Raw genomic sequence first — 25,884 nt, forward strand, 5'->3', positions numbered from 1 at the left:
GAAGCAAAGGGAAAAGCAAGGTTGTGAGTTCAACCAAGTGAACTCAACTGGGAAGTTCCCCTATTAACTTGGGGGATTTTTCTTTTTAATGGAAAAAAGTTGTTAAGAGCAGTACGTAAAACATATGTCATTCTCTCTCTCTCTCTCTTTTTTTTTTTCAGAATTAAGAAGAATCCACAGTAAATATCCATTATGTCTTACAATGGCCAGGGAATGTTTATTCCACAGTGGCTTTTCAGAGGACAGAATTATCAATACAAGATTGATCGTCGTCTTTGTGAAATATATCAACAAATATTTGTATGTGACTTTTAAATGCCAGAGCTGTTAAAACAATGGAGCACACCCTCCTTCCTCAGTGAGACAAGGGCAACTCAAGGTTACAAATGATCCCTCCCCTGATCCATTTTCCACACTCTGATACAAAGAGCTGTCTAAAGTGCCACTCTGATCCAGTCACTCCTCTGCTGCACATCCTCTATGGGTTCTCCACTGCCTCCCTGCAAGGCCTCCATATGCCCGCTTCTCCAGCTTTCCCTCTCTCTGAAGCCCTCCTACTACTCTGTGCTCCAGACACACGTGGCTCCCCAGAGAGCCCTGCTATGTCACACCTCTCAGCCTTTGTCTGTGTTCTCCTTGTACTGGGACAGCCTCCTTCCATGCACCCCAGTCCTCCCAGGTCTGGAGAAACTCACCACACTTTCAAGACTCAGTTCAAAAGGAGCTTCAACTATAAAGCTTTTCCTGACCCATCCAGAAAGAATTGACTTCTCCCTCCTTTGGCCACCACTCCCTCTAACATGGCACCTTACACTTGATCATTTATACGTTTACCTAATTTCCCATCCAGACGCTGAGCCCTTTGATGGTACACATGATATTTTATTCATTTATATACCCAGCACTTATAAGACTAATTGATATAAAATTTTCAATAAGTTTATTTTACGAATTAAATTCAACTGAATGTGTTAAATGAATGAATTTAACTCTCCATAAATTAACCTCTCTCTCCTCATTTCCCACTCTCTCAACACACACATATATACACAAAGGAGGAGGAAACAGAAGGCTAAGAAGGAACCAAAGTGGAACACCTCTTGTGAAATTCCATGATCAGTCAGACTGTCTGTCTTTACTTACCATTGATGTTCTGTGCCCAGTGGCTGAAGGCAGAAGTGAGGGGCTGTTTTCCCGGTGCGGAAAGCCCAGGCAAGAGCTATTTTGAGAACTGGAGCTTATTGAGTCACTGTACAGCTATCCCATTTCAGACAGCAATCTGGACGGAAAGCTGGCCTTGCGACTGCCCGTGCAAGGTCTGTCTGGACTCTGCTCTCTCTCATGCTGCCATCGCTGTGTCTGCAGTGACTGTGTAGATCTGAGAGGCTCCCCTGAGGGTTGCAGGTCCTGGGATTGCTCCCAGGGTCCTGTTGTACGTGATGGACAATGTCTAGGAGCCATCATTGTACCCAGCCAGGACTGGGGCGTTGTAGTCTGCAAGCCAAAGGAAGAACGGTCTGGTTGCTGTCCCGAGTGCTGAATTCTAGCACTATCGTCCCAGGGACACGGGCTGTGGACATGGAGCTGTCCTCTGTGCTGATCCCCCTCAGCCCAGTCTTTCTTACTACAGCAAGGGTCTACCTCAAGTTGCCCGGGCTGTGGGATTTGCCACATGGTTTTAGAATTCGGCACGTTGACTCGGAAGACTTGCTGTTGATTGCTGGCTTGAAGTAGAGAGACTCCTTCAGGGAAGGGAGAGCAATTCATAAACTGCTGGGCCGCGGAATATTTTTTCAGATGAAATGGAGGTCCCCTTTCGTCCTCAATGCCCTCACTGCTGGATTTGTCATAAAGTGCCCTCATGATTTTCCTGACCCCCAGATGAAATATTTACAGTACGTTGAGGAACAAAAGATGGCTGCAATGCTGTGCATAAAGAGCATGAAAATGGTCTTCTCTGTGGGCCTGGACACAAAGCAATCCACTGCATTGGGGCAAGGAGGTTGAGTACACTTGTAAAGGGGATGCATTTGAAACCCATTGAGAATATACTGGCCTATCATGAACCCTACTTCCAGCACAGATCTGGTCAAGATGTGTAAGACGTAAGTACGCAGAAGACATCCTTTCAGAGGGACTTTTGGGATCTCCTTCTGCTCCTCCAACTTCCTCAGTTCTCTATCTATGTTTTGCTGCTCCTCCAATTCAAGCTCTGGATTCTCCATCTGGGCTCTAAGCTGTGACTCTTTCCTCTGCCTCTCCTTTTCAAAGGCCCTGAGGCTATAAAGTGCATGGCCCATATATACCAGAGAGGGAGAAGACACAAAGATGATCTGTAAAACCCAGAACCTGATCAAAGAGATAGGGAAAGCATCATCGTAACAGACAGTGTTGCAACCTGGCTGCTGGGTGTTGCAGGCAAATGCTGACTGTTCATCATCCCAGACATCTTCAGCAGCTACACCAAGTATCAGCATCCGGAAAACGAAGAGGATGGTCAGCCAGATTTTCCCCACCATGGTTGAGTGGGAGTGAACTTCCTCTAGGATGCCACCCAATAAATTCCAATCCCCCATGGTAAGGGACTAATGTCTGAAATATACAGAAAACACTGAGGTTAATAGCATCCATGGATGTAATATATAGACAACGAGCTCATCAATACAGCAGGTCCTCTCTTCGTGTCCACAAAACTACAAAGGATTTTCCAGCTCTACTATTTATGGCCTATGCTTGCTGAAACAGGGTATTTCTAAGGAATATGTTTTGGGAAAAACACTAACGACCCTCCCCAATCTGACCCAATTCCCTTCCTGTCCTCTTCTCTCCTACACAAAGTTGACTGTCATTCTGGTATACTCATTGGCCATCATATTTGTACAATGCATTCCATTCCACAATTTTGCTCATTTTTCTAACATATGAGGAGCCGTATTTACCATACATCTTACATGATCTTAAATAAGTCTCAACTCCTCCAGGAAGTTTTCCCCAGCCATCCCAAGTCAGAGTGGTTTTTCCCATTCCTAAATTCACACAACACTAGTGTTTAGACCACTCACTTGGTACTGTGCCCCAAATTAGTTTTGTGATAGTTGTCTTATGTTACCTTTCCTGAAAAGGTACTCTTTTTGCACATAGGGACACTTTCTATTTCATTTTGGTCTGGCACACTAAGGTATCAATAAATAATAGTGGATTGAATTGTCTTTTCTTTTTAAAACTCAGTTCCTTGACTCTATCACTGGAAAAATCATCAACAGAAAAACAAAATAGATCCTCATTATGTATCATCGATGGCTCCCACCGCAAGACTGAAAGTGCAAGTAAAGACAACAGAACTCAGCCAAATAAACCCTCAGGACCTGGCACAGGGTGGCAGTAATGATTAAGCAGGCTCAGACACAGTACCAGCAATGACATGTGATGACATCTACAAAGCCACATCTTGAACAGCAGGTTTTCACAGAAGCTCTGCTGACTTAGAAGAAAGGTGGGTGGTGGTGGTGGTGGGATGAACTGGGAGATTGGGATTGACATGTATACACTAATATGTATAAAATAGGTAACAAATAAGGACCTGCTGTATAAAAAATAAGTAAAATTCAAATCAAACAAAAACAAACAAAAAAACCCCCAAGAAAAGTAAATATAAACTGCTTCTCTAGCAAGCTTGGGTGCTGGGAAAGAATCAAGGCATAGCTGATATGAATAGGTTACTTGGTTTACCCTGAAAAAAACAAACGTTTTTCAAGGTTCAATGAGGTTAAAATATTTGAGAGCTTAAAGGCTTCTAAGATGTGGAAGACTTCCACGTATGAAAGACATAGAAAAAAAAACAGGATAAGTGTTATTAAGTTAAAACAGATAATGAAACAATTCTCTCCTACCACAATTCATTCATTCAACAATGTTTACTAAAATGTTACTATCACATAGGCATTGTGCTAGATGCCAGGGAATTCAACAATGAAGATATACCTGGTCCAGCCCTCACAGTACTTAGTCACCAAGGATGCCCAGTAACGTATAAAATGGAAAAAAAAAAAAAAAAAAATGAATATCAACTCAAAAATACAAGAGATTGGGCCTCCCTGGTGGCGCAAGTGGTTGAGAGTCCGCCTGCCGATGCAGGGGATACGGGTTCGTTCCCCGGTCTGGGAGGATCCCATATGCCGCGGAGCGGCTGGGCCCGTGAGCCATGGCCGCTGAGCCTGCGCGTCCGGAGCCTGTGCTCCGCAACGGGGGAGGCCACAACAGTGAGAGGCCCGCGTACAGCAAAAAAAAAAAAAAAAAAAAAAAAAAAAAAAATACAAGAGATAAAAACATGGAACTGTTATATTTTCCCTATTTATCTCCAAACACAAAAATAAATTCCAGATGGAATACAAGTATTAAATGTAAAAACCAAACTATAAAAGTGTTAAAGTAAAATGTAAAAACATATTTTATAATCTTGAAGTAGAAGGCGGCTTTTTAAGCCAACTAATGCCAGAAATTATAATCGGAAAAAACTTACAGATTTTACCCAACAAAACTGAATGGCAAAAGTGGAGATGTCCAGAAGGCAACAACAACAAAAGTTGCAAATTAGAGATAAATAAACATTTGTGAATAATCATTGAATAGGTAGAGACTACTTAGGGACAAGAAGAAAAAGTAAGGGCCTCCCTGGTGGCGCAGTGGTTAAGAGTCCGCCTGCCGATGCAGGGGATACGGGTTCGTGCCCCGGTCTGGGAGGATCCCATATGCCGCGGAGCGGCTGGGCCCGTGAGCCATGGCCGCTGGGCCTGCGCATCCAGAGCCTGTGCTCCGCAACGGGAGAGGCCACAACAGTGAGAGGCCCACATACCGCAAAAAGAAAAAAAAAAAAAAAAAAAAAAAAAAAGAAGAAAAAGTAAGCCAATGACAAAACCTTGAAAAATAGCACAGGGAAAAAAAGTCTACAGGTGAAAATGAGAAATGGCCAAAGAGAAAGAGGGGGAAAACCATTAAGGGCAATGTCACCGAAACCAAAGCAGGACAGTTTCAAGAAGAGAATAGCTGACAATGCTAAATACACATACCGCTATTTAAATAAATAAATTTAATGGTGGGATATACCATGCTCAGGGATTAGAAAACTCAAAATTTATAAAGACAACAATTCTCCCCAAATTAATTCATCCACAGACCACTGAGTAAAACAAAATCCTATAAATATACATATATGTGTATGCATATGTATAGGAAATGTATGTGTATGTGGCTATAGAAGTATGGAGAAAAAATACAGAAGGGCACACACGAGGAAGTTCATACAGGTTACTGGAGGTCTGTAGGAGAACATGAGGGTGGAAGGGGGAGCTTAAAGGGAGAGGCAAAAAAGAAAAAGGAAAAAGACTCTTCCAAGAAAGCATGACTGATTTTTATCTAATATATACATTTATGTAAATTTATAGCCGTATGTACATACATATGTATAAACAATATTTTAAATAAAAATTTTAAAGTAGTAGGTACCTGTCAGAGTTTGGAAGAGGTATTAAGGAGGCTTTTTTTACTCTATATACTTGTGAATTGTCATTCAAAAATTTAAAATGTAGTCATATCTAGCACATGCAAATAAAAAATTAGATTTAAAAATGGTGGACTTCTGCCTCATTAACAGAAGCAATAACTTACTAAGCTCTATCCTCTCTTAAAGAGTTTAGGTCCTTTCCCATAATTATTCCTTTAAAATTGGCCATTATTCTTTATTTAAAAAAAGAACTCCTTTAGCACTTAAAAAAAAGCTAGAGCTTCTATTTTCTGTAAAAAACCCCAAGGTGAAAAAGCTAGCTCATTTTATCAACTTATTCTCCGTTTAGAAATCCTAAACTATTCAATGCTTCCTTTTGCCACTCTCGCTTTAAAACTAGGAAATTATAATTTTTAAATAGCAAGAAAAGGAACACTGAAAAACAGAAATACATGAAACAGAAATACAATCATGCATATTAGCATACAAGAGCAAGATCCTTTAGACAAGCATTCCTATGTTTCCTAAAAATAACTGTTTTTTTTACTATTAAATAACTACAGGTCCAAGAAATATTCTTGAATTTTCTTTTATTATCAAATACTAATTTAGCATCTCCTGTGCAAAAAGTCAGTGCTCCCTTCCTGAATTTTATTTCAAATATTATCTTTGTATCCGCACAGGGGTTTCTGTAGTTCTCATAAACAAGAGATACCATATATTCACAACTTACCTTAGGAGTGGATAAAAAATTAATGACTGGGCTCAAAGAACCTTCAAGGTGGACCATGTGTGGCTAATTAGTGGAAATACTGCTGGTTGCAGATGTAAAGGCTCTGACCCACTGGCTGTGGGGACCAATGCAGAATAATCTCAGTAATTTAGATCAATGGAGTCTAACCTAGTCCTCCCCTGAGGTCAAGATGTCCTTTGGTGCTTTTTAATTCTCTTGCCATATTTTTTTCTAATTGGCACGAAGCTGGAGCCCCTCCTAGTATATCCTATTTGGAAATGAAAGGTGAAACAAATGAGAATTTTCCTTTTTCGTTTGTGGATGATAATGGTGATTTGAGTTTGGGTGCATTTCTTTCAGTCAATTGATTGCTCTGGGAATTGATGTCGCAGATCAATGGGTCACGTCCAATTTCATCAACAGCTGCCTGGGTTGAGTCTGGCCTCACCAAATGGGAACAAATAATAACAGAGTGACAGTCAAACCCAAAGTGCTCTTGCAAATCATGCCAGGCTGAAAGGAGAAATAGCTCAAAAAGAAATTAAGCATTTTCAGACCACCAAGAGGGGGCTGTGCCTGTCTGTAGGTTATGTGTTCTAGCAATATTCTATTAGGCTGAAACAGGCAGCTCAGGAAAATTTTCTTTTCCAGTAGAGAATGTAAGAACCTTAGAAACCTAGATCAAATTTTTGTAAAGTGTTTTAATTCAGAGAGGTCAAATGATTTGCCCAATGCAGACAGAGACCAGATCTCCTAACTCCCAGCCTTGTAGCATCTTACATTAGTCACATCTCAAGTACACTATCTAACTGCCACCTTAGAGGGGTTGACAGCAAGGGTGTCCCTAGAACACAGCTCCGAGGCACATTTCTAAACCTGCTCTTTTCCATATAAAATATAGAAAGTGCATAAAGTTACCGACACTTCATAAGTATCATCTGCCTATTCTATTTTCATATATTTAATTTTAAGAAATGGATGATAATGAAAGGTAGACAGGTAAAGAGGTTAAATTTCCACTACCCCAGCACACTAGCCTCAAATACAAACTGTCAGAATTAAGTAGAGGTGAAAACACACGATGTATTAATATGTGTATCTGTGTAGTATTAGGTACATTGTCCAAGAAAGCCCTTGACACTTAATCCTAAAAGTCAGCTGCAAAGTAATTAATACCTTTAATGCATTTTACCAGAGCCAAAACATTAAAATCATACATTTATGCAAAGAACAACTCAGAAGCGTACGTAGAATAACCCCTAATATTAGTTGACTCAAGGAAAGGTAACCCAGTGACTGGAGAAGAGGTGACATGGATACTTTTATATGGTTCACTGAACAGTGAATGTATTACCTATTCAAGAAAATAAATGTGTAAACTAGAAAATAAACAATAAATGGAACCATATATCTGATTTTTTAAAGTCTTCAGCAGGTGAATCGATCTTACCACTTCACTCTTGAAGACTTTTAGCAAGTAGGTGAATATCTTTAAGACAGAGGCACACAGTGGGCAACTCTCCATAACCTCACAGTAATAATTGGAAGTTATTGATGAGGTAAGTAATATTAGCACTACACAGCTGTGGGAAAGACACCCACTGCCTCATTCCAACCGGCCCGAAGGCTGAGCAAAACTCAGCACACTCAAGGCTGAGAACCACTTCCATAGACAAGTTTTTTTTTTTTTAAGTTCCTACTTTTACTCTCACCGAAAGTTATGCTGAATCTATGGAGTCACTAGGAGACCCAAAACACACTCAGAGAAACAGAAGGGAACAGAAAGCCTAGAGAGAATAAATGTCTCAGGATAGAGAAAGATGCACACAGGGTGAGAGCTTCACTAGCACTGCCTTTAGGCTAGTCAATGGTGCCCATATTCACCATGCCACCTTGTTCACACCTAGTGATATAAACTCCTATGGGCAGAAGTGGAAACCAAAAACTTCGTGACTTGCTTTATTGCAATATTTGCCTTATTGCAGTGGTCTGGAACCAAACCTGCAGTATGGCTGAGGTCAGCCTGTACACACTTTACCAAGGTATCTGATCACTCACCCCTAGTTCTTGAAATATTTCCTGCACTTGTTTTTTGTTGAGTATTCTCTCCAAAAATGTTTACAGTGCGGATCTTTGAGTGATGAATATTAATGTTTTTTATTAAACCCTCACATCTGAATAACAATTTAAATGGATATAAAATTTTAGGTCCAGTACCTTAAAAATACTGTTTCCTCACAGCCAGCATTGCTCTTCTGAAGAGAAAGGTCAATATGATTCTTGTTCCTTTATACAAGGATTGACTGTTTAAAAGCCTTTAGATTTTTCTCATTATCCTCGATACTCCGAATTTCAGTATGTGTCTAGATGTGGGTACTTTCTTCTTTCTTGTTTGGCACTCTATGGCCCTCTCAATCTTCAAATTTTTTCTTCTTCTGACCTCATTTGTTACTTGAATGGTGGCACATCTATTTCTGTTCTTCATCCCACTTCCATCTGCATTTATTTTCTATTTATCCTTTTCTTGTTGCCTTCTGGAAGAGTTTCTCAATCCAACTTTTCAACTCACTAATTCATGCATCAGCTGTAGCCACTGTATTTTCATTCCATTTTATTACATTTATTTTAAATATTATATTTTTAATATTTCTACGTGGTTAGTTCTGATTCTTGTACCACACTGCCAAAATCTTCTTTTTCCTTTTAGCGTTTATTGGCTTTATCTTAGATTGTTATGGTCTTATGTAATCCTGTTTATTTTCTTTTAAACAAGTGGTATCTCTTAGTTGCTACTTTACTTTGGCTCGTGAACTCATTCACCTGGTGGTAAGGGTTCTGAGTGATAGAATGCACTGGGGAAGGGCTGAGGGCCAGCCCTCTAGGCAGCCCCAGCACTACAAAACCGCGGTTCATTATTTCAGTTTGTTATCTACCAGGTAATCCTTCAGGTCACAGCTTCTCCTGCAGATACTGGACACTGTGGGAGAAATGGCAATTTCCTCAAGTCACGTCATAGAGTCCAAAGCCTAGACTGTAACCCATCAGTACCACCAGTCTGAAAGGGGGAGGGATGAATAAATAATGCATAGCTAGTTGATCCTTACCTGTTTTTCCCAGATCTTCACCCCAAAGGAGTTTTTGTGCTGCCCTGATTTTGTCTGTGAGGACACCGGCAGCACTGTTCACTGTACCATTACCTGCTGTGAGAAAGCAGGCAAAGGCAACTGGTTTTCTCCAATTAATCTGCTCCAACACATTCAGCCAGCCACGCATTCAGTCAGCCACACCCTAACCAAGAACCACTTCAAAATAGCCCCCATGTCCTCTGGGAGTTTAACCTTTTTTGTTGTTTCACTTATTATCTAAGCACACTAAAAGAAACATTCTAATCAAAATATAACAGAACTTCACATGGTTTTATTTATACATTACTGGTAAAGAAAGCAAACTTTATATAAAAAGTTTTATACAAATAAAAAAGTCCTTGGCTAGGTACAGCCATTTATGTGTGTGTATACACCCAAACATACACACACACACACACACACAAAGTATTTTACATCATTATAATTATACATACTTACAGATACACTATTTAAATTATTTTACAATTTATCAAAATGAGGACAGGCAATTAGAAAAGCAAATAAAAATGGATGAAACAAACTAAATAATGGTTAAGCTTAAAATTCTACAAAACTATTTTTAAAAATCTAGAAAAGCAAGTCATTTCTTTGAAATATCAAAACTAAGGTTTCAATACTGTTTTGTTGTTGCTTTTATCTTAATAACAAGTTCTAACCTGTTTAAAAATAAATATCGTGACCAATAACAGGTAAGCAAATCAGACTGATGTCAGGAGCAAGGTGAACATGCTGGCTTGAGATTAAGAGTCAGCAAGTTATGACAAATGCAGATTATTATCTGGTAATCAAATGTCATAAAACTGCCCTCTCCTTCCCCATTAAAAACATGAAGAATTCCAAGCTTCTGTGTAGTTTGCAATATCAATTAAGACTCCAAGGAATTCAGCAACTTATCTGTAATGTAAGAAAATGCTAAAGTTATGATTCTATTTTTCTGATATGACCATCTCATAAAGTGTTGTTCTTTTAAATGAGTTCGACTTAGATAATAAATATTGGTAGTTAAAGAACTAGCTTTTTACAGACTCAGTTTGGTAACTTTATCATTACACTCTGATTTTGATAAGAATGTAATGAGACTATAGTACCTGAAGGAAAAAAAAATCAGTTAAGAAACAAACTAGGGATTGGGATTGACATATATACACTAATATGTATAAAATAGATAACTAATAAGAACCTGCTGTATAAAAAATAAATTAAATTAAATTTTAAAAAAACTAGGAATGAAATAACCCACTATTTGTGCTATCATGCAAGCAAATAAAATCTCAAGTACCAAATCCATTAAAAGATTGTAGATTTGTAATGGAATTTGGAAAATTCAAACTAATAAGTGTCATTTCCAGATACAAGTTAGTTCGTTTATGAAGGGAACATTATCTTCAACAAGAGAACGGAAGTCATATTTTAAGATAACGTTCAAATAAAACAAAAAAAACCTCAGTTTAATTTTCTAAAGGCAGTGAAAAATTTACAGCATAGTGAATCTGAAAAAAACCAGGCCATTTTTGCATCAGACTATTGTTTAAAGGTTCTTTATAATAAGCTTTTTCTTCAAATTCCTCATTATTCAATCTTACATTCTGAATTATATAAACAGAATTTTAATGTCAGAGTACACTACTAAATACCTTTTGAAGATTTCATTAACAAACTAGTTGCTTTGACGGGATACTGAAATTAACAGATGATCTAAAGACAGGAATTTACACTGGGTTTAGAAACAGATTTTTATAACTCAAAAGTATTCAGAACCCTTCACAATGAGATCAATGTCCAAATATGGTTCTTCTTCAGAGTTAGTTTCATTTAAAGTTGGGCATTCTGGATTCAAATAATTATGACTACAAATCAACTGAAAAATAGTGATATGTTAAATATCTTTATAATTTTCCTTACATAAAAGTCCAAAATATTTAAGCAATTGGCTCAGGTCTTATAGGAAACACCTGATAAACATTATTGCCTTAATAAACCCGTATAAGAATGGCCTAAAGAAACATGTCTGTGAACATTATTAATAATGTAACATGGTAAATCATGTCACCTCTTCAGATGACAATGGACTTCATGTTTATAAATGTATGTTTTGTATTTTAAAGCATTTTAGCACTCCTAATTAAAAATGTAAAAAATGTCAAATTACAATGACTGCACAGATTTCACTGGCTATGAAATATAATGCTATTCAAGAATGTTTTCTTTCCTTTTTTTGGCTGAGCCATGCAGCACACAAGATCTTAGTTCCCCGACCAGGGACAGAACCCAGGCCCCTGGGAGTGGAAACACAGAGTCCTAACCGCTGGGCCACCAGGGAATTCCCTCAAGAATGTTTTGTTCTTCTTCATCAATAAAAATTTATTATCAATCATCAAATGGATTTCTCCCCACTTTAGACTCATCAACACTCAGAAGGCTGAGGAGAGATGCTGATCTGAACTGCAGCAGGCTTCACTGACCACGTCCCTGTGGATGAGGTGCCTTAGAAGCCTGAACGAGCAACCATTCTCCAACCTGTGACTGAAACAGGAACTCAACTGGATGTCTCTCACCCACCACTCACATCTTCAATGACTAACAGGCCATTAATTGCACAGGTACAGTGTCAAACATTTACTTTACTAGCCTCCGGTAGTGTAACCATTAACTACCTGCATTTTGACTTTTCAAAGAGCTTCATTAGCTGCTGGAATCTTTCTGAGACCTGAAAAATTTTAAATGAGGGTTAATTATAAATATCTCAATAATTTTTTTTTTATCTTTGATGAATATTTTCACAAACCATCTAAAGACAGAGAAAGTTACCCTTACTTATAAAGGTAAAGTAATAGTTAGAAAAACAAAATATCTTCATAATAAAGGTAATTGCTAGTTTAACTTTTCAATATCAAACTTTCTTAAACAAGCAAATATCATTACAAAATTGCTCGAGATCAAATAAGTAAATGGCAAAACAACAGAATAAAGAATTTGGATTGTTTCAAAATTCTTCCACGATCACCAAGTTTTTAACAGTCTTTTTTTTTTTTTTTGGCTGCACCACGCAGCTTGTGGGATCTTAGTTCCCGACCAGGGATTGAACCCATGCTCTCGGCAGTGAAAGCATGTAGTCCTAACTACTGGAACACTGGGGAATTCTCCAAAGAGCCATACTTTTAAAGAAGTTGGCTAACAAATAGCTATATATTTTAAACACATTAAAAATCAAATCTAAATATTTAGAGTAGTAACATCTGTGAAACATTAGAGATGTAAAACTGGGGTAGTTACCTGATATGGATTTTTATTCAACTTGGCAGCTAAATGAGAAAATGTTTTCAACGATGGCCCTTTTTTCTGACACTCCAGTAAAATTTCCCGGTCATCATTTCTGAAGGGGGAAAAATGTTATTTAACTTTTGTAAGTTCGAACAGAAAGGTAACAAAAATTCCACTGCCTTACTATCTACCAATAAGAGTTGACATTTTTATTAAAACCCATAAAAAAAGAACAAGTATATATACTAAAATATGGACAATGGTTATCTCTGAGATAAGATTATGGATGATTTTAATCTTTGACTTCATACATATTTCCCAAATTTTCTAAAACAAATACTAATGCATGTCTCTAATGACAAAATAAGAGATTTTTAAAAATTCTACCGGTAGTGTGTATAGTACTTTAAAAATTAGGGCCCAAATGTGATCACAGACTTGATAAGCGAGAAGAACCAAAAAGTAACACAGAGGCCAGATCTTCTAATGCCCAGACCTCTGCTTTTTCTACATGGTCTGAACCAATGTGTGTTATTACAGTCTCTGAGATTTTATTACCATCTGCAGGTTACCTGACATGAAGGCATAGAGGACTGAGGTCTTAAACAAACTTGATCACCAATTTCAACATAATTCAGTCTCTCTCATTATGCACTCCAGCCGGTCTAGAGAGCATGCACCTCTGGTTCAATGGTTCCCAGCTGTAGTCACCCTGACATCCGAAATGGGGTCTTTCAACCCGCATTTCTTAAAAATCTCACATAAAAGTCAAAAGTACAACCTGTTTTTGAAGCTTCTAATTTTGGGGGGAAACTCAAATTACAAACACCCACACTTTCTGTCCTATTCACCACCTGTCATTCCTCCTTTCTAAAATGTGCGTATACCAGGCTCCTTACAAATGAAAGAATTTTTCTTTTTCACTGAAAAGCGACGTTAAAAACATAATGAAAAGTTCTGTCCACGGTGCTAGTACCCATCGCTGGTTAAGAGCCACTGCTCTAGGGCCTCCCTGGTGGCGCAAGTGGTTGAGAGTCCGCCTGCCGATGCAGGGGATACGGGTTCGTGCCCCGGTCTGGGAGGATCCCATATGCCGCGGAGCGGCTGGGCCCGTGAGCCATGGCCGCTGAGCCTGCGCGTCCGGAGCCTGTGCTCCGCAACGGGGGAGGCCACAACAGTGAGAGGCCCGCATACTGGGAAAAAAAAAAAAAAAAGAGCCACTGCTCTAGACTGTTCTACAGTACAGCTGGGTTGTATCCTAGAATGTATCTTCTACCAACTTTGGCCACTTCTGAAGTAAGCCATCACTTTCCCTATTTTAAGATGGGATAAAATGATGACATGACAGAACAGATTTCTGGTATCTCAAAATTTCCTGGTGATTTACTAGTCTCATTAGATTCTTACCTTGTCCACGAAACTATAATTTCTCCCTTCTTTTTAATAACATTCTTTGCAGAAAGGCTTGTAAGAGAAGTGGCAGATGCTGCTGATGCATCCTTAGTCCCTGGGCTTTCCTTTAACGACGAGGGATCTTTAGTTACTACAGGGGCCTTTTTCTTACTGGCTTTCTTTCGGTGAGCATCACCATTCTCACCAGAATCTTGGGTAATTTTCTTGGTCTTTTCCCTGCCAGTTAAGTCTGCTTCCTTTCTCTGTTTTTTCTGAGAAGGATTTAGATCAGAAAGATTTTTCCTCTTTTTGTGAGCATTATCCAAAGCCCCAGGCAACTCTGAACTATCAGAATTTGATGCCAACTCTGATTTTAAATCAACCTTTTTCACTTCACCCGAACTGGGAAATTCCGAGGTTAAATCGATACAGGCTTCCTCAACAACGCATTTTAAAGGCCTGTTTGCCACTTGCACCTTTTCTTCCTTTGAGTTATCTTCATCTACACATATCACCTGACACCCCAAGTCTTCAACAGCTAAAGCAGGACAGTTATCTTCATTTTTACTGTCACTTGAAACATCTTGTGTCAAATCAATAAAAGCATCTACAGTATCAGGCTGCATATTGTCTAATACTGGAACATTTTGATCCACACTGCTTCCAGAACATCCCAACTGCTCAATATTTAAAACTGTTACTTCTACGAATTCCCCCAACTTTTTGGTCTCGGTGACTGGATCTTTTGTGAGGTCTATATATGTGTTTGGAAGATGATCCTCGACAGAATGTGGAATTTCTTCCATTGGAGGCATTTCTTCAACGCTTTCAGGTACTTTTGGTTCCCATACTTGATGCAACTTGAAACATTCTTCAGCTACTTCAGTACTATGAACTACTTTACCTGAAGCATCTTTAAGAAATTCATATATATCGGGAACCTCTGTTTGTATCATACAGTCCTGTTCTTCATGAACTGATGTACTGCTATCAACATTTTTACTGGAAATTTTCAATTCCTCCACAGATTTAAAAACTCTGTACTGACATGAAATATATTTTTTCTCCACTGCTTCATCAGCTTCCTTTTCCACTCTTGGCAAAGATTCATCAGCCACCATATTCTGTTTATGACTAGGGGAGGTAGATGGTGCCGCACGGCGTATTTTCACAATGAAATGATCATTGGACTTTTCCATTATGACAGCGTGCATGGGTAGATTAGGGTGGTACTGAAAGCCTGGAGCAATAGACCGGCTTGTCCATGAGGAAGAACAACTTGATTTACTGCTTGAATTATCGGACTCCAGGGCTAAATGAATGTCCTGTTCAGATGCATCCTCTTCCTCAAGCAAGGCATCTTCACTAAAATGGGCACTAATAACTTCTTCGGGCGTTGAATTAGACAAAACATCTGACTTTAAGAAACTGAGATGACCATCTGACTTCAGAGGTGATGGTACTGTTAAAGAGACTGCTAGATCTTCAAGAAGTATGGAGGAAACACAGGGCTTGCTCTTTTCTGAACTACATACATTATCTTTACTTAAAGCTATGTTAGTGGACACTTCAAACATACAACTTTCATCCAACACATCAGGATGAACTGGCAATGAAAGCCCTGAAGACAGAGACGGACCTTTCTCAGATGACAATAATGACCAATTATCATCACTAATCACCTTAGGACAGGGAGAAACCACCCCTGAAACGAGCTCTTCCGTTGTACAAACTGGTAGAGATTCACATTTAACAGTCTCTGGCATCTGTTTCTCTGGTGTCTTTAACTCCCACTCACTTTTCTCGTGACAGTTAACACTGTTGTCCAAAAGATCAGAACCTTGCAACAAACTTTTAAATATCTCTCCCATCTGTGCATCACTCACTAAATTAAAAGTAAGGCTAGATGCTTGCTGCTCAGTAAGAATCTCAAAACTGCGTTCTGGCTTCAAAGCAGCATGCTGGGATGCCTGTGTGTCCTCTATGGTGCTACCTTCCATTTTTCCTGCCTTTGGGGTGCTCGGGCAGTTTGGTTCCAAGGAAGCCTCTTCAAATTGAGAGCTCTTAATATTACCAAAGCAAGTGTTAGTACTTTTTTTAATGTTGTGCTTTACTGTGTTAATACTGGAATTATTTTGCTCTTGATGTTTTTCCTCAGATTTTTTACAACGTACTAAAGACTTAGAGTAACCAGAATCTTCTGATTTGGGGGATTTCTCCTTCAACGTTCCTTTGCTGGAGCTGCCTACATTCCCCTTCTGACAATTTGAATATTGTGCTTTCTCTTTATTTATCTTTTCAAGTTTTCCTTCGTCACTGTCACTGCCAATGTGTATGGAGTCACAAAACTTTACTAAGATTTTCTTAAGCTTTGTAAACAAATGATCAAGTTGTTCATCTACAAATTTCCACAATTTTTTTTTCATATCTGGTAGCTGCTGTTCAAATAAACGATCCACAATGCCATTCTTTTTAACTTGCTTAAGTTTGGATTCTACAACATCACAGAGATTCTTCTGTAAAGTAGTCACTGACTTAGAGATTTTGGAAAAGTCAAGGTGTTTAATTAGTGATGTAAAACTCAAAATTGCTGACTCAATAATCCTATGAAACTGTATTAATGAAAATTTGACCTTGAATTTCATATAATTTTTCCTTACGTGTTTTCTTATCATTCGTAACATGTGCACAACCTCTCGGACAGAAGAGGGTGAAGCAGTAATTGGAACTATTTTTTCCAGGCTGGAAGTGCTCACTGACCTATCTTTCTTCTCTGCTTTTGAAGATCTGCTAGATTCAGTTCGTCTTTTATTCCATTTGCTTTTGGTCTGATGGATTTTTATAGAAGATATCTTCCTATTGTCTTTATCCAAATGCACAGTGCTTTTCCTACTTCCTGGGCTAGTTTTTGTGTTCTGCACTTCAGCAGAAGCTCTTGGGTTGGTACTTTTGTCAAAACGTTTTTGTGGTTCAGATTTTTCACTGTCGCTTATAATTTCTCCTTCTTCTAATTCATCTAAAGATGAATTCTTGTGGGAGTCTGCTTCTGTAAATTTGTCAGATTTGCAAATTGGCTTTTGATTTTCCTTATTGAGATCAGACTGACTCTTGGAGGTAGAATGAGCTAAATTTGGTGGAAACACATCTGTGGAAGAAAAAAGCATATTATAGTCACATGACTACCGAGTCTTTTGTCATTTAACATTTCCATACTAAATATAACAAAAAATTAAATGTTGAGGCAATTTATTATTTTAATAGCTTTTACACTATTTACACTATATTACTCTAACACTTACTCATGTCATTGGTCTTTACTGGTCTCAGAAAGTGCCTGACAATAGTGATAGTATAGAATTTGGTCATTTGGATAACCAGCAACCAACTGTTCAGGTTTCTTTACTTGAGGTTAGCAGCATCACCTACTCTATGCCATTTGATGATGGCTTTTGGACAACAAAAATATACCTGAAAGCAAGCAAGGAGTATTTGAAACAATCTGTTCTACCATTCCCTTTTGTTGTATAAGTAAGAATTACCTAAATCTAGACTAAAGGCTCAATGTACATTTCTAGGTAACAACAAAGGTCTGAATAATAATTCTCAAATAAAAAGCACTAACAAAATAATGCCATTTGCAGCAACATGGATGGACCTAGAGATTGTCATACCGAGTGAAGTTAAGTCAGACACAGAAAGACAAATATCATATGATATCACTTATATGTGGAATCTAAAAAAAAAAGGGTACAAATGAATTTATTTACAAAAGAAAAGTAGAGTCACAGATGCAGAAAACAAACTTATGGTTACCAGGGGATAAGGGCAGGGAGGAATAAATTGGAAGGCTGGGATTGACATAAACACACTACTATATATAAAATAGATAACTAATAAGAACCTGCTGTACAGCACAGGGAACTCTACTCAATACTCTGTAATGGCCTATACAGGAAAAGAATCTAAAAAAAAAGAATGGATATATGTATATGCATAACTGATTCACTTTGCTGCACACCTAAAACTAACACAACATTGTAAATCAACTATACACCAATAAAAATTTTAAAAATAAAAATAAATATCAATAAATAAATTAAAAGCACTGATTCATCTTGACATATTCTACACTCTCACAAAAATATAAGTTATAGGAGGTAATATAAACTATTACCTTTATGACTGTTATTATATAATGGAACTCGAGATGGGCTTTCCAGTCTAAGAACTTTTGCTACAGGTCTCACGGGACTATTCAGAGGACTGATGGCTTCTGGAATAGGTCTCAGCTGATTAAGGTCAATGCTCATAACCGAGTTCTCATCGTCATGATATACTGAGTTTGCTTCACCAATTTCCATTCTGTGGTCCATTAACTCAGTCTGCTGAAGTGAAGATTCTGGAGTCTCTTTAGGTAAGCAAGGCTCCAAGTGACAAGACTTACTCTCAACCAGTGGTGCATCTACAAGAGAAGGCTCAAGGTTTGGTTTACCATCCTCTGAAAGGACTGTTGGCAAAATGACAGTTTCTTCAATTGAAGGCTGCAAAATGCTTTCATTGGATTTGGTCACTTTGGTTGAAAAAGCCTCCTTCATTTCTGTATCTTCGGAAATACTACAAGAATTTAAGTCATCGTTTCTTTTGGTATCCAATTCCAAACCAAAGTTTTGAGAAACATTTGTTTGTACTGTGTCCATTACCATAGGAACTGCTGCCCGGGCACCATTAATGGTCTGTTCCATTTCTGTTGATGATGGAAACAAGGATTCTGTTTGTTGCATTTCCACAGATGCTGAGAAGGAAATCTCTGTGCCACAAATGGGCATATCACAATGCACAGTATTCGCAACAGATTTAATGAACAAACTATTTTCTTTTTCTCTTTTCCTTTCTGAAACACTAGTCCTGGGTTCAGATGCTGCTGTAAGAGCATCCTTTGGTTCCAATGACTCTGATTTGGTTTCTTCTGTGATATGTTCACTGACAGAGGGAATACATGTCACAGTTTTAGCCTGCATCAAGGACTCCAAATCACATATGTCACTAGATTTGGGAGTATCGGTTATTTTATGCTGATTGTCCTGAGAAACAGGCTGCTTTTTAGCAGGAGAAAGAGTTAAGTTCAATTTTTCCATAAAGCTTAACTTTAAGTCTTTGTTTTGTGTTTCATTTGAACCATTTGCAGCTTTAACTGCTGGCTCTTTATTATCCACTCCTTCAGAAACATCATTATTAGAGACTTCACCATTATCATTTTTTGGCTCATTCTGTTTCTTTAAATCTGTAGCGGTTTTCTTAGTCTCTCTGTTTGTCTTCTGCAGATGTTCTGCAGGTACTCTTTTTTCGTTTCTCATATGCCTGTTTTCTTCTTTGCCCTCTTGTTCTCTTTTCCGCTTATCTTCAGTTCTATGCCTTTCTACCCTTAGAGGTGCATTTTCCCATTGGTGCACAGCGTCAACTTCCTTGGAGTCAATGTGTTTGTGAGTCCTATTGGTTGAAAGAGAGGACGGACATCTTCCTTCTTGAAAACTATGATTACTTACAGCTCTGTCTCTTTTACAATCTTCCCGGTCTCTTCTCTCTTCTGGATGGTATTTACTTGAATTATGAGAAGATTTTGCTAGTTCCTTCTTGGAATAAGGAAGCAATGCTCGTTCAGATCTCTTCCAATGATCCTGGTCTTTTACTACTGACTTAGGTTTTTGATCAACTTTCCTTTCTTCTTTGTCTTGTGACTTAAGTTCTCTTCTATTTATATTTTGTGATCTTTCACTTTGTCTTTCGAGTTTTTTGTCACTTTGAGATTCTAGTCGAGTGTGTGACCTGTCTCTAGAGCTTTCTTTCTCCCAAGAAGAGCTACTGCGTTCATTTTTATAATCCAAATCTGTGTTACTTTTAAACTTTGAATTTTTGCTTTCAGCCTTTGGTTCGCCTTTACTATATTTCTCAGGACGTCCTTGTAGCCTCTGACTGGCCTCTATGTTCCTCGGTTCACCATCACCACAGCTAGTGTTCAAGTCTTTTCGTATTCTGTCAGTCCCTCTGCAGTACTGGCTATGTCTACTATCTTTCCTCCCTCTTCTGTGATCCTCATTGGAACTACCCTCACCAACCTGATAATGGGAACGTGACCAAATGCCATTGGTGGAGTGTTTTTCAACAGATGTAGGCAAATGTGAAGTGCCCTTTTTTTCAGAATGTGATTTTCCTTCCTTTTCGAGGTGTGGCAGTGAAGTGCTATAATGTACGTCTTTAGAAACATCACTTTTCACTCTGTGATCAGTCTTTGAACAATCATCCAAATGGAGAGATCTGGATTTAAGACCTTTTGTTTTAACTATATCTGGTGTCCTTGAAGTTTTATGAGTATTTCGAAGATGTGGAAACTCAGACAATCTATTGAGAAATAGAAATTAACACGAAAAAAACAAAGTTAATTCCTTTTTAATAATCCAAGGTTTAATCACATGTGATACACTTTAAAACTGGGGGGCCCACATACTGGAAAAACTAATTTTACTTTGTATAAAAGAATGAGTAGTAAGATTTACCAGCTTCCAACGAAATGAGCCAGTTTTTAAAATAAGGAACTCTCTTTCATTTGCTTTGCTCAAACAAAGCCTGGAGGACCTCTCAGTTCTATCCCAGCACTTGCCAATGTCTTTCAGATTGCCTTCAGTACAGGTGCACAACAATCAAACTAACCACAAATTCACTTCTTTTAGAACAAGTGACATTATTTTCTTGCCTTCACTCTAGCCCAACTGAAACATAAGGGAAAGTGAAATCTTGCTGGAGAACAGAGACGATCAAAATACGGCTCTACGTAGCTCCCTATCCTAGTTTTCTGTTTCACATACAACCCCATAGTAAAAGCCAAAGCATCAATAGCCATCTTAAAGTGTTACATACTGTGCAAAAAGAAAAAGGAATAGAGAATTGTGATTCTTTCCTAGAGGAATGGTGTGTATCTGTTGTTTCAAATAACTCCTAAGGTTTTTAGAAAACTGGCAGTTTTCCTAAAAATAAAATGTAAATAGCTCATTTTAGCTTTTTGTAATAACATAGCCATCTTCCTGAACTTCTATAACTTCCCTGAATTTCCATAAATCTATGCCTGATCAGTACTAAATGTGTAGAGAACATCAAAACTTAAAAGTCTCAGGAATAAGGGAAGATTTTTATAAAACAAGAGGACACAGGAGACATATAACTTAAGGCAATGTGTAGACCTTATGTGGATCTTGTTACAGGCTGAACTGTGTCTCCTCAAAATTTAATCCCCAGTACCTCAAACTAGTGACCTCATTTGAAGACAGGGTCTTTGGAGATAATCAAGTTAAAGTGAGGTCATTAAGGTGGACCCTTATCCAATATCACTAGTGTCCTTATAAAAAAGGGAAATTTGGACAGAGATATATATAAGATTTTATGAAGAGACACAGAAGAAGACAACCATCTACAAGCCAAGGAGAGGCCTGGAACAGACCCATCACACAGCCCGCAGAAGGCATCAATCATACTGACACCTTGATCTTGGACTTCTGGCCTCCATAACTGTGAGACAATAAATTTCTGTTATTTAGGCCACCCAGTTTGTAGTACTCTGTTATGGCAGTCCTAGTAAACTAATAAATAAACTCAAAAAAATAAACATGAGGAGATACCTTTGAGACAACTGGGAAAATGTGAACACAAAAAGCATTAACCATAAAAAAAAAAACGGATTGAATTTCACTAAAATTTAGAACTTTTATTCCTCACAAGACAATAAAGAGAGTGACAGACAAGTCACAGAATGGGAGAAGATGTCTGCAATAAATTTATCCAACAAAGGACTCACATTCAACAAAGCACGCACACATGTAACATTCATCATACTTATTAAAATGTAAGGTCCTAAAAGATAGTTCTAGCCCACAGAGCTCGTAATACACATTTAACGTAACTCCACACTAAATAAAATACTATCAAAAGTTTTGTTTTATTTTTTGTTGTTGTTATTGTTGTTATTTGGCCACGCCATGTAACATGCGGGATCCTAGTTCCCTGACCAGGGATGGAACCCCTGCCCCTGCAGTGGAAGCATGGAGTCTTAACCACAGGACCACCAGGGAAGTCCCAAAAGTTTTATTTTAAAATAAACCTCCGGTGCTTGCTTCGGCAGCACATATACTAAAATAAACCCCCGCATTAAACACTTTCCAGAATTTACAATTTAAAATTTTTATCTTATATCAATATTTCCATTTTTCCTATTAAAAACGCACTTTCAGCAAAATGATAAACATTTACCATTAGAGTACTAGTTGAAGCTCACAAATAAAAAGTGCAGGGGCTTCCCTGGTGGCACAGTGGTTGGGAGTCCGCCTGCCGATGCAGGGGACACGGGTTCATGCCCCGGTCCGGGAAGATTCCACATGCCGTGGAGTGGCTGGGCCCGTGAGCCATGGCCACTGAGCCTGTGCATCCGGAGCCTGTGCTCCACAACAGGAGAGGCCATGGCAGTGAGAGGCCCACGTACCGCAAAAAAAATAAATAAATAAAAATAAGTGCAAATATTTGACAGAATATTTATTAGATAATGTATCAATATAACCACGTATAACAATCTAATGAAATAACACATCATTTATTCACCCAGTTTCTCTGAATTTTCACTCTATTCAAACATTATACCCCTAGGGCTTCCCTGGTGGCGCAGTGGTTGAGAGTCCACCTGCCGATGCAGGGGACACGGGTTCATGACCCGGTCGGGGAAGATCCCACATGCCACGGAGCAGCTGGGCCCGTGAGCCATGGCTACTGAGCCTGCGCGTCTGGAGCCTGTGCTCCGCAATGGGAGAGGCCACAACAGTGAGAGGCCCGCATACCGCAAAAAAAACAAAACAAACAAAAAAATAAACATTATATCCCTCCCCTAAAAGATTCAAATATATATAAAATTTCCCCAACATTTCAGGAATCAATCTTATACTTGTTGCACCTTGTGGGATTTAGATTAGTAAACATACACAACCATCTTTATTTTCAAAAGGCCTAAAATGCTTTATAATATCATATGGTCCACACATAGGATTATCTTCTTTCACTCTTTAAACATTTATTGCCCATGGTAGATATTCAATAAATGGTGAGGACACAAAGACATGGTTCCTGCTCCCATGAAGTTTACAGTTTAGTGGAAGAGAAGAACACTAATTAAGTGATCCCATTCATGACTTTTTGAACTGCAAGTGTAAATGAAGCTACAAAAAAGAGATCTGACCTAGCCAGTAAGAACAGACAAATGTCCCGCATGAAAAGGATGCTTATGCCGACACCTGAAGATGAGCAGGTATTTAGCAGGTGGAAGAGAGGAGCATTTCAGGGAGTGGAAACAGTTCATGCAACTCAGAGCTCACGGTACACCCAACAAACTGAAAGAATGCAGGAGATACACTAGAGCGATGATACCTAGGCAAAGGCAGACACTGAAGACAAGGCCTAAAAAGTAGTTTGGGACCATATTGTGAAGAGCTCTGTGGACCAAGTTACGATTTATGATCTTTTATCCTAAGATCAATGAGAAGCCACTGATGTGTTTTAATCAAGAAAAGGGGGGCGGGAATTCCCTGATGGTCTAGTGGTTAGGGTGAGACGCTTTCCCCAGCTTCTCATTTCATTCCTGGGGTCTGGGTTCAATCTCTGGTGGAGGAACTAAGATCCTGCAAGCTGCTCGGCGCAGCCCAAAATAAATAAATAAATAAATACATAGATCATTTTTTTTAAAAAAAAAGGAAAGAAAAGGAAGGGACGGGGTGTTTCTGTGACAGACGTCCAGAGTTGTGCTTTACAAAGCATCACGTGGCTTTAATGTCGAGAAACCAGAAATCACAGGCTGGAAAGAGCAAGAGCGGATGCAGACTTGTGAGCACAAAGACTACTGCCAGTTCAGATGAGAGCTGATGGGCAGCAACAATGGTAGAAATGGAAGAGAGATGAACAACTTGAGAGACCATAAAGACATAAAAATCAAAAGGACGTGGTAATGAATTTGGATCTGAAGGATGACCAAGAGCTAAGTGTCAATGATGACTCCTATGCAGGGTGACTATCTATATGTCCCAGTTTGCCAAGCAATGTCAGTGTAATTATTAATAGCCCCTCCTTCTACTCTCAAAAGTACCCTGGTTTGGGCAATACATTAAATGGTCATTCCACCCCTCAGTCACTCTAGCTTGCACAGCTGAATAAATGATGGGGAATCCACTGAGCTAGGAGCAATGCAAGGGGTTCAATCTTAAATTCTGTTGTGGATGAGGTAATTTTGAAAATTTTGTACAGATGTGAAGCAGTATCTACATATAAATGGAACTGACTAGTACAAGTAAGATTACATCATAAGAAAATACTGATAGAGAAAGGAAAGGACATAGTTTTGAGCTTCAAGGAATTCCAACTTAGCCAAGCACAGAAAAATAAATCTCAAGTTAGGAAGAAAACTAAGAATCTTGAAACCCCAAGGGAGAAACTATTTCAAGAAAAGAGGGTCAACTATGTCATATAGTGTATAAAGACAAGTTAAAATGAGAAGTCAAACTATTTGATGAATTTAGTGGTAGTCACAGCTGTTTTGGAGGAAGAGGTCAGAGTAGAATGGGTTCAAGAGTGTGTAGAAATGGGGACAGCACGTTTAGATAACTGTTTTGGAGGTCTGACTATCAAGGGGAGGAGAGATACGAAATTCTCTGGAGCCAAATACTGCCCCTAACCAAAAGACGGAGAGAGAGAAATTAAGTAGAAAATCCATTTAAGAGGGAAAAGAACATATAATTGAGGGACTTCACTGGTGGCCCAGTGGGTAAGACTCCACCCTCCCAATGCAGGGAGCCCAGGTTCGATCCCTGGTCAGGGAACTAGATCCCACACGCATGCCACAACTAAGAGTCCACATGCCTCAACTAAGAAGTCCGCATGCCGCAACTAAAAAGATCCCATGTGCCACAACTAAGACCCGGTGCAGCCAAAATAAATAAGTGTTTTTTTTAAATATATATATATATTTTTTTTTAAGAATATATAATTGACAGATTTTTAAGGGTTGTCTGTTAACAGTATATGACACAGACATCCTCCTGATATTTTAGTAATTTGATGGGCGCCTAGAAGAACCCACGACATACACCACCATCTTCTCAGGACCAAAGGATATCAGAGCAAGATCCCAGTGTATTACAAAACTGAATATATTCAGAGAGGTATGTGGCAATATTCTATTAATAATCATATAGATATCATTATGATAATATACCATTAGAAGTCACTTACTTTTAGTAAAACCTTAAATATTTAATAAAACGCATGATTTTCATTAGCTTTCCAAAGTTAAAAATATTCCATCTATCAATACCCATGTAATTTACAAACAGATCCATATCCCTCAATCATACCTTTGGTGAAGATTATTTATTTCTTCATCTTTGCGGTTTATTTCCACTCTGGCAGTTTTGATAAGTGCTGAGATATTTTTCTTAAGAGATTGGTTTTCATTTTTTAAGCTGAAATTCTAAACATCATAAAATACATTTAATAAAGTACATATTGATAGGATTATTAAACTATTTATAATAGTTATTGATTACTGAATGCTAACTACATGCCACGCATCACATGTTTTATCTTATGAAATTCTCAAAATAGTCTTAGGAGGAGTACAGTGATGCTCATTATACAAATGGGGAAGCTGAGATTCAAAGAAGAAAACTGGTGCCAAAGAAAGGCTATTTAAAGTGAAACTATTTAAAAGAGGGAACAAAATGAAAAACCAATAAATAACAAGAAAAAAAGTCATTATTTTGAAAATGGGTCAT

The 25,884-nt window shown here is 38.4% G+C and overlaps 2 protein-coding genes across 2 annotated transcripts in view; both read right to left on the reverse strand.

Annotated features, from left to right (window-relative positions):
• Positions 1-945: 945 nt before the first annotated feature.
• GJA10 (gap junction protein alpha 10) lies at positions 946-10,273 on the reverse strand. The gene is given in 7 exon segments (XM_060115395.1): positions 946-1,070; positions 1,073-1,139; positions 1,141-1,325; positions 1,328-1,380; positions 1,382-1,913; positions 1,916-2,592; positions 9,338-10,273. Coding segments are annotated over 6 exon segments (1,623 nt in total). The 5' UTR covers positions 2,577-2,592; positions 9,338-10,273.
• A 346-nt stretch (positions 10,274-10,619) lies between these two features.
• CASP8AP2 (caspase 8 associated protein 2) overlaps positions 10,620-25,884 on the reverse strand; it is a 42,207-nt gene continuing 26,942 nt past the window's right edge. The window contains exons 6-10 of the mRNA XM_060115392.1: positions 25,465-25,580; positions 18,207-20,428; positions 14,048-17,177; positions 12,653-12,752; positions 10,620-12,086 (exon numbers count right to left, since the gene is read on the reverse strand). Coding sequence (XP_059971375.1) covers positions 12,030-12,086; positions 12,653-12,752; positions 14,048-17,177; positions 18,207-20,428; positions 25,465-25,580 — 5,625 coding nt within the window. The 3' untranslated portion in view covers positions 10,620-12,029. The remainder of the gene's footprint in view (positions 12,087-12,652; positions 12,753-14,047; positions 17,178-18,206; positions 20,429-25,464; positions 25,581-25,884) is intronic.

This window comes from Mesoplodon densirostris, chromosome 12 (assembly GCF_025265405.1).
Source record: "Mesoplodon densirostris isolate mMesDen1 chromosome 12, mMesDen1 primary haplotype, whole genome shotgun sequence".
Lineage (NCBI taxonomy): Eukaryota > Metazoa > Chordata > Mammalia > Artiodactyla > Ziphiidae > Mesoplodon > Mesoplodon densirostris.